This window comes from Hipposideros armiger, unplaced genomic scaffold (assembly GCF_001890085.2).
Source record: "Hipposideros armiger isolate ML-2016 unplaced genomic scaffold, ASM189008v1 scaffold_1971, whole genome shotgun sequence".
Classification (NCBI taxonomy): Eukaryota; Metazoa; Chordata; class Mammalia; order Chiroptera; family Hipposideridae; genus Hipposideros; species Hipposideros armiger.
In genome coordinates this window covers 14,788-24,005 of record NW_017733321.1, presented here as the reverse complement: position 1 = coordinate 24,005, position 9,218 = coordinate 14,788, and the positions used below count along the sequence as shown (strand labels likewise).

Below are 9,218 nucleotides of genomic sequence, written 5' to 3'. Positions count from 1 at the left end.
AATAAAGTGAGTGGTAGACAATATACAATATTATGTGCCTTGTTTGAGGTACATAACAGTTTTTCTCAAGCAAAATGTTAACTTATTTTAACCAAAAACATTTGATTCAGTCTATATGCTAACAGGAGTCCAAGAATATTGAAATGTTAACGTCTAGACAAAACACTCATAGTAAGCACAAATAAGATAAAAGTCAATTTTTATATATCGTAGACACTGGGGCTTTGCAGATGCAATGTTCAGTTCATTCTTTCATCCATTTCTAAGTAACCATGGAGATCCAAAATATCTAATAAGTTGCAGTTTTTCTGGGAAACATGATTTTGAAATGGAAGCAAATCACCTAGGTAAAATCTGAGCCTAGGCCATCAGGCCCCTGCATCTGCTTTTCAATGCAACTTTACTGTTCTTTTGTTGATGTTTGACTTCATTGGGTCCCCATAACAATAATACCAAGTAGGGCATTCTCTGCTTGTTGCACATGAGGAAATGCAGATAATTATGTACTATAAGTGTCAAACAATTTGGGGATTTGCAAAGATCTCAGGATATATTCTTTGCAAATATCAATCAGCTACTATATTCCAAAAGTGCAGCATTCCATTATAGAATTATTAATACATTCAAATAATTTTATTTCATCCTTCATTGGCAAAGGAGCAGCATGTAAAGCAAAATAACATGCAACCTCAATAGTATGCAAATGCATCTCAAAAGTCAGATGTGCATGAGATAGTAAATAGCTAACTAAATGTTAAATAGTAATAACATATTTTATTTAATAACAGTTTTAGTGGTATAAAAAATAAAAGCCCAAGATATCCCTCCTCTATTTAGCAACTGATGCTACATTTCCCCATTACTTATTATTGAGATAACTATTATAGGTATGTTTATACATATATATGTGGCATTGTTTTTACCTTTTTATAAAGGCATTACATTTAAAATTCTTAACTTTATGCAAAGCAAACTGTTTAAGAATGAAAGATTCTGTGATAGACACCTAATTATACTGTCCAAAAGAAAAGATCATAGGACTGGAATATAAAAAGACTTAAACTTAACTGTAAACATGAATTCACTATACTCGTTTTGTTACACTGAATTAATTTGTACAAATCATACAGCTTCTCTGGCTATCTGCTACACCTGTGAAATGAGAAATTTGCAATAATATCCCTAGGAGCCATTCAAGCTCTAAATAACCTAAAATCCTATAGTTCTATGATCTGTCTCTAAACATACCACTCTTTCTGACTCTCCAATTTTAACTGATTACATTTACCAGACTACACTGTAGAGATAAAAGAGTATCTTAATTTGGATAGCTATGGCAGACTTTGCAAATCAAAAAATAACTACTGAGTGAAGTTGCAAGAATTCTGCAAAATAAGTTTCTAATGAAAGAGCATACCCCAGGTCTGCAGCATGTTGCTATTATATACATAACAGCATTTCAACTGAACAACTTAAAATGACTTGATTCCTTAAAGTAAATCAATAAATCAAGTTTTTCCATGGAAATTGTGCATATTTTGTACCATGTGTTAAACTGCTATATCCCAATAGTCTAAAAAATATATATATATTATCATTAAACAGTTATAAATCTGCCCAGTGCCTAAATACTAGTGATAAAAGTTAACTCCATTTGACATGATGATGTGGCCTAGAGTTCGTGGAATCCCGAAGCTTAATTCCACTGGCATGTGCAGTCTATGGGTTCCTGGAGAGTGTACATGATTTCAGTGCCATTTCCTGAACAATACAGCGGCACAGTCAAGTTTCGAACTCCGTTTTCACGACAACACTTGCAGAATCTTAGATGGCTCTCAATATTGACGTTATATATGGTAGCGGATGGGCATTTTCCATCACAAGATGCAACATTTATCTGTAAGGAGAGACAAAGAGGGAAAAAAAAGTCTTAAAATGTTAAAAAGTGGTTACTTGATTCTACTAAGAAGTCAAATGAAAGCAGGTCTTCTTTTCCTTATCACTTTAACTCTCAAGCTTCTGTATGTTAAAGGATCCCAAAACATACTAGGTTGAAATTTAGTAACTCAGATAAGTCAAAGAAATGTTCCATGGGCACATGGACAGCAGTGCTGATGTAACTCAAAGTATGAAATGTGCTCACATAACAAGACAGTTATCTGCAATACATTAATCACAATCTAATGAGTCTATTGTGACCTGTATTATGTCATGACTCAAATATACTGTAGAAGTTGGGTAGGTCATATTAAAGGAGGTAAAGTTAGAACTAAGACTATTTTTGCTGAGTAAATTGCATACTTAAGAAAATATGTACTCAAATACAGTTAGGTTTAATTTCTATCACTCTGGATTGCCGTTATCATTCAGATTAATTCATTTTGATTATGCTAAGAATAATTCACACTTCTTCACAAACAGAATATTTTAATATTAGAATTGAAGAATAATCTCAAAGTTAATAAGTGTTGGCATGTTGTTGACTTACACACTTACTAGTGCTGTGACACATACACTTTTGGAAAGGCACATGCCCTTTATGTAACAAATGATATTTTTACACTTACAGAGCTTTGACTTGTACAGTCCTGTTTCCTTATGACTGATTTAATGATCACTTTCTGGCATATTCTTTCTTCTCGTTTACCTGATATAATATAGAATGTATTTATTCATTAAAAGGTTCATGTAAAATTGTTTCTTAATTCTATTAACATATCAAAATACAAAATATGCACTATCATAGTCCCAGTGCTAAAAGACTCTCTGGTACATGGGAGGCGCTCAATAAAAATCGGTTTGACAAGTCAAATTATTCAATGAAAGAAATTGGGGAAGCATATATGTATTATCAGTTGGCTGAATTTGTTTTTACCAAGAGGCATTTCTATTCATTCCTTAGAGACTTTATTGTACCATATTTTGTTTAGCATAGCACCTGTGACAGTATCCAACAACCATGGTCTCTCCAATATAGCCTGGTCAAAGCAAAGACTACAGATAAGGGTTCTTCAATACCAAAGCAGAAGTTACCTTACACATCAAATGGGAGAAACCGAGGTGGCTTGTTATTATTCTGCGGCTTCAAAGAACTTAACAGAATCAAAAGACCCTGGGCCCAGACACTGGACAGACCTAAATTCATTACTGATTAATATGATCAACTTCTCTGAACCTTCTTTTCCTTATCTAAAGGAAAAGCCATACCTACGTCCCCATTTAGCACCCAGAACTTGTTGTGAAGATTAGACATAGTACTGTTTGCAATGGGCTTAATAGAGTGTCAATGTGTGACAGGCAATAAATGGCAGTAATATGGTCAGTCACACAGATCTTCCCTGTCCGCCCTCAGATAACATAAATGTACTCACTTCTCTAGTAATTAACTGGGGGTTACAGAGTCCAAGGTCTTAACATTGCAATGTGATTCTATGGTTATATCTCATACCTACAGAAGAGTCTAGACTCTCAGGCAGCAGGGGGAAAAGAAGTGAGATCATAAAAATATAAACTTCTTCAGATCCTGCAGCCTAATTTCATTTCTTGGGTATCCAAATACTATTGGATACACATTTGTTTACTGTTGATTAAGAGAATACTGAATTAAAACTTGCTTGTTTCTAATAGCAGAAAAATCTTAATTAGTGTGTGTCTAAGTGCCCCAGTAAGTAAAATTGCATAAGTGGCATTATACTACCCACAAAAGTCCCAGCAATAAAAATTGTTATGGATTGAATTGTGTCTTCCAAATATTCCCGTGGACCTCAGAACATGACCTCATTTGGAGATAGGGTCTTTACAGAGGTAATCAAGTGAAAATGAGGTCATTAGGATGGACCCTAATCCAATAGGACTGATGTCCTTATAAAAAGGGGAAATTAGGAGACAGATACACATACTCCCAAGGAGAACACCAAGTGAACATGAAGACAGCCATTTACAAGCCAAGGAGAGAGGCCTGGAGCAGATCTTTCCCTCAAAGTCTTCAGAAGGAACCAATCCCATCGACATCTTTGTTTTAGGCTTCTAACCTCCAGAACTCTGAGACAATAAATTTCTAAGTCACCCCATTTGTGGTACTGTGTTACAGCAACCCTAGCAAACTAATATAATATCAAATTAGATATCAGGCCATCTTATGCTGAACTTGTTTGCTTGTTGTAGGTAGGTTTTTGTGTGTTGGATTTGGCTCCTCACGCATCATGTAAATAAAAACTCAGTCATTCTAGCCCTGCCACTGATCAACAGACACCATTAGTCAGCCTCTGCCTTCTCCTAAAACTTATTCTGGTGATGTTCCACAATATCACAAGTGGTGAAGAAGCAGGTTGTAGAATCAGCTCTGGGGTGAAATCACTGTAGCCCACAAGTTGAGTTGGACAAGTAATCTACCTCTTTAAGCAGAAAATCAGGATAAATTCATTGGAATCAGGCTAGAGTCATTGGGATTTTGTGAGGAGTAAATACTATGCAAAAAAACTTGAGAGTTCCTGATTTATAAGCTATTATTATGTTCAATAGTATATATAATAATTTTGTTGCATCACATTTTAATATTCTGTTCTATATGATTATACAGCTCTAAATAGACATGACTATTTCTTACCTATTTATCAAATTTAGCTCTTCCTGAATGAAGTTCAGAAATCTCACTTAAGAAGCATGACAATTTGTATCTAAGACTCCAACCCTATGCCATGGCATTATTAACCTGAACTGTGTTGTACCTTTTTTCCTGAAAGCTTTTCTACACAATTTTAAAATTATTGTGTATGCCAAGTTTCCTAAAACTCTTATTTTATCTTGACATAAATTATGAACACTTTAAAAAGAAAAAAGAAAAAGGGCTGCATGAATACTCACGTATTCTATTTCAGTCCTTAAAATCATTAAAAATCACTATGAAATAAATCTTGTAATTTAAATTAATATAAAATATATTGCACATACATAACTTTAATAATCAAAATAATCCTGGGAAGTTTTACATATAAGATTTAAATATAGTCACTAAATCGGCATTTCTCAAATGTATCATACAGAACCATAGACTTGTTCCAATAGGTTTGGAAAAGACTGCGCTCTGTATGTCCTTATTGGAGCTACAACACCATTCTCATCATAACCTACTTTGTATAGTTCAGAATGTTCCAAGTAAATTTGACCACAGAGCACTTTTAAACTTAAAACCTGTTAAAATCCTATGTGATACCTTTTGGGAAATGCAACAATAAATTTCTAATATTCACTCTAAAATTCATCTAAATTAAAAACATTTTAGTCATACTCCAGAAAATAAAGACTAAATTACAAAAGAATCAACCACATGACACAAAAACATTTTGATAATATGCATTATAAAATTTGTTTCCCTCCTTGTATCTTAGGAACTGAATTTTATGGAAAAAGTCATAATCACCACAAACAATTTACACTAATCTATCAAGTTAATAAATGTAATATGTCCTCACTTACAGATCTTGCAACAGCCTTCATTATAAAGCTTCACAACCCCTTCATTCTAGGAGGAGAGAAGGAATAAAGTCAAAACTCACAGTTTATTTCCTCTTAGACTAGAAATAGAATACTTTCTCAATATTTTTATTAACTATCACAATACTTTTACAGGAAAATGATTGGAATTTAAATATTTCTAATAAGAATTCCTTTGTTTTTAAAATTAGAAGCAATTTTGTTTAAATTTTTATTTCTCTACTAACATAAAAGACTGCAAAAAGATAACTTACTCAAAAGAACATGTTTTAAATACCACAAAAATGTCTTACCAAAGCAAAGTACTAACAGGTGCTCTAAATAGAGGCTATTAGTGCTCGCTTCGGCAGCACATATACTAAAATTGGAATGATACAGAGAAGATTAGCATGGCCCCTGCGCAAGGATGACACGCGAAGTCATGAAGTGTTCCATATTTTTTAAGAAAGAAAATAAATAAATAAGTAAATAAATAAATAAATAGAGGCCATTATATTATTCCAACCTCTCAAAATAAAATAAGTTAGTCTATGGGACTAGATAGAGTTCCTGACTATAGTGTATCTTTTTCTTTAATATTTTATTAAAAAAAAAAATTTCCAACTTCAGGATGGCTCCTGCCTAAGGCTAAATTTAAAACATTTTATTGAATATCTTTTGGAATTCTTACAGTAAGTTGTTAATTGCTTTTAGTAACCTGCTAATTGAAATTCAAATTAAAGAATAATTTACTCTATAAAAAAGAATTTGAAAAACAAGATGGTGCCTAAGAGTCTTTCCAGTGCTGAAAACCTATTACTTAATATATATTATATCTAGCTAAGCCATATAGCAAGCCAGCCATCATCACTAAATGGGGACATCTTGAAAAAAACAAAAATCAATAACACTGCACTATTTCTCTACATTTAAGAAAAATATAGCCTCACGCAACAGAACAAAGCTCACTTTAATTAGGAATTATTACCTACTAAATAATTAAAGCTATAAGGAATCTTTTAAAAAAAATCTCATCACTATCAAAAACCTATTCTCTTAATGGACTCTTCTTGAGAGAATAGGAATTGGGAGAACAAAACTAAAGGATCAGCAATCCTGTGGCATGTGCTAAGTTCCACAGTGGCCTGTGCTCAGAGAAGCTAAGATAAATTTCATTTAGGTCAGCATGCATTGAAAAATGAATGACATCATAAATCTGGCTGTGTTTAAGAAAGAGAAAATGGATCAAGCTCCGATTGCTTGGCTTATTGATCCATATTGAAAGAGAGCCTAGGTCTGCTGATCAAACAATTTTTCAATAATCCTTTGACCTACATACTAAAAACCCAGAAATAGTAAAATGTCTATTCAGGGAAGAGTCAAAATTATTTGGAACACTAGATATAACTCAAAATGGCAAACTGAGAAAATATAAGAGAGATTTTATGTATACATAAAAATAAAACATTCACCAAAATAAATAAGTCATGATATATGGATGGATAACCTTGAAAAACATATTATTTTCTAAATTATATTTAATACTAAATTTTCTTAGATAGAACAAAGTACAAACCAGTTTGCATTCAGTCTCATTAAAAGGGGGACAGACCATACTGAAGTTCAGAATCATTGTGCCTTCATCAGTCTTAACACATTCATAAGTGGTACAATTATAATTCCATGTACTCCCCTCCTAAAAATAAAAAACAATTTTACTGTCTTGCTATTAAAATTTGCTATATTTCTTAAATAGAATACTTCCTATCCAATTTATCAAAAGTCAAGTCAAGATGCAGAAAGTTTCTTTTGACACAAAACACCCATCTGGAAACATCCACAAATTTATCTAAAATGATTTCAAAAATTACATATATATATTGTGTGTGTGTGTGTATGTCTGTTTGGTTTCATACTAGAACTAAGATATAAATGTGAAATAAAGCAATACATAGGAAAGAAGCAAAAGATATCTGTTTCTACTACAAAATTATCTAATTTGGTCAAGTGTCAAAGGTCTTGCTATACTATTTCTCTCACTAATTATAAAACAACAAATCGTATTACATAATACACCTCCTTTCTTGAAATTTGTTTATTCTTCCTACTACTCCCTTATCACCAAAATATTTTAAAAATCTTTAGATGATAGTAATAATTGACTTACGGCTGTAGTTTCATGTATCTTATGGCTATTTTAAAAACTATTCCTATTCTTTTAACAAATTTTTAAACATAATACCTTTACTTCATTCCTGATTTCAAAATTCTTATTTAGAAATAAGGTCATATAAATATATTCTTTCATAAATATTGGGTTATAATGTTGATGATATATATTTTATTTTTTATAACCCACATTTTAAAATGTTAGTCAAATTCTGGCTTGAAGATTCCTTGTGGACCAGTAAAGAATTTTAACTAACTTCTTTTTATCTAAATTTTAGTTTAGTTTATGAATAGCTTCAAAAGTCTTCTTGAACCTTAAGGGGAAAACATTTACACGTCTTATAAAAGAAGACAAAATATTCAAATTCATGAAGTAGTAATGTCTAATTTATCTGAAATAAGAAATGTTTTTTCATAGAAATTAGATTTCTAGATAACTAAAGCTTATCCTTGAAAGAGACAAGAGTTAATGATCTTGATGTATATTTACCTAAACTGCATTTCTTTTGTTCTAAAAAAATATTCTGAACATAATTTAATATTTTATTTAAATTTCAGGGATATCACATGAATTTAATTATATACACAAATGGTTCCTGGATTATTGACCTCTATAGAGTTTATGTTGCATTTTTACTAAAATCCTCAAATTATTATATTTTTTCAAGTAGTCTTCGATTCCTTTTATCTCACTGACACCTATGTCTCTTCATCATTTTACAAACTCCCTTTTTTAAGACTCCCTCTATAAATACACACACACACACACACACACACACACACACACACACACAGAAATACTGCTAGGATGAACAGATAAACAATATCAACATTATGAAATTCAGTAACACTATTTTTCACATAATTGTAAAACAATAGATTATGGTACAAAAAGATAATTGTTCATTTTTCTTATTTAATAAAATATAATGATTGAAAAAAGTCTGTTTTTCTTTTGGGTATGTGAGTAATCCCATGTAATTAAGAACACCAGAAAAAATATCTCCAGATAATTAAACTAATAATGAAAAAAATGTAAGGATAGCAATAATAAACTAGAACTATCTTCAGATAATGTAAATTATAAACACAATTTGTGACTTTCATAAATCTGATCACGACACTAACAAAATTACAATGTTTCATAATAAATTTTAGGGAAGAAGTAAGTTAGTCTGCAAACTTATATAGAATTATTATTAAATAATGGGAGAATTCTGAATAATTATTTTATTGTTTTCAGTAGAAACACGTGATACAGCATTAACGTCTCTTGGAACCTACTTTTTTAAAATCTGTCAAATATAGGGCAGCTGGATGATTCAGTTCGTTAGAGCACATGCTCTGAACAACAAGGTTGCCAGTTCGATTTCTGCATGGGATGGTGGGCTGCGCCCCCTGCAACTAGATTGAAAATGGCAACTGGACTTGGAGTTGAGCTGCGCCCTCCACAACTAGATTGAAACAATGTATTTTTTTAATCTGTCAAATATTCTAAATAGTTTCTCTTATGTACCCACTGAAATCTTCAATACCTGAAATAGTAAACTGCTAACATTTTGAGTTTCAGATTTCTA

General features: G+C 31.9%; 2 protein-coding genes across 2 annotated transcripts in view; both read right to left on the bottom strand.

The window, feature by feature from the left end:
• Positions 1–7,159, bottom strand: LOC109378426 (otogelin-like protein). The gene is made up of 4 exons (XM_019634817.1): positions 7,049–7,159; positions 5,476–5,521; positions 2,568–2,647; positions 1–1,897 (listed from the first exon to the last, which is right to left on the bottom strand). Exons 1-4 carry the CDS (start codon positions 7,103–7,105, stop codon positions 1,697–1,699), a joined length of 384 nt encoding a protein of 127 aa, XP_019490362.1. The 5' UTR covers positions 7,106–7,159; the 3' UTR covers positions 1–1,696.
• Positions 7,160–7,937: 778 nt separating this feature from the next.
• Positions 7,938–9,218, bottom strand: part of LOC109378423 (otogelin-like protein) — a gene marked incomplete at its 5' end in the record, with an annotated part of 11,974 nt that continues 10,693 nt past the window's right edge. The window contains one exon of the mRNA XM_019634815.1: positions 7,938–7,955. Coding sequence (XP_019490360.1) covers positions 7,938–7,955 — 18 coding nt within the window. The remainder of the gene's footprint in view (positions 7,956–9,218) is intronic.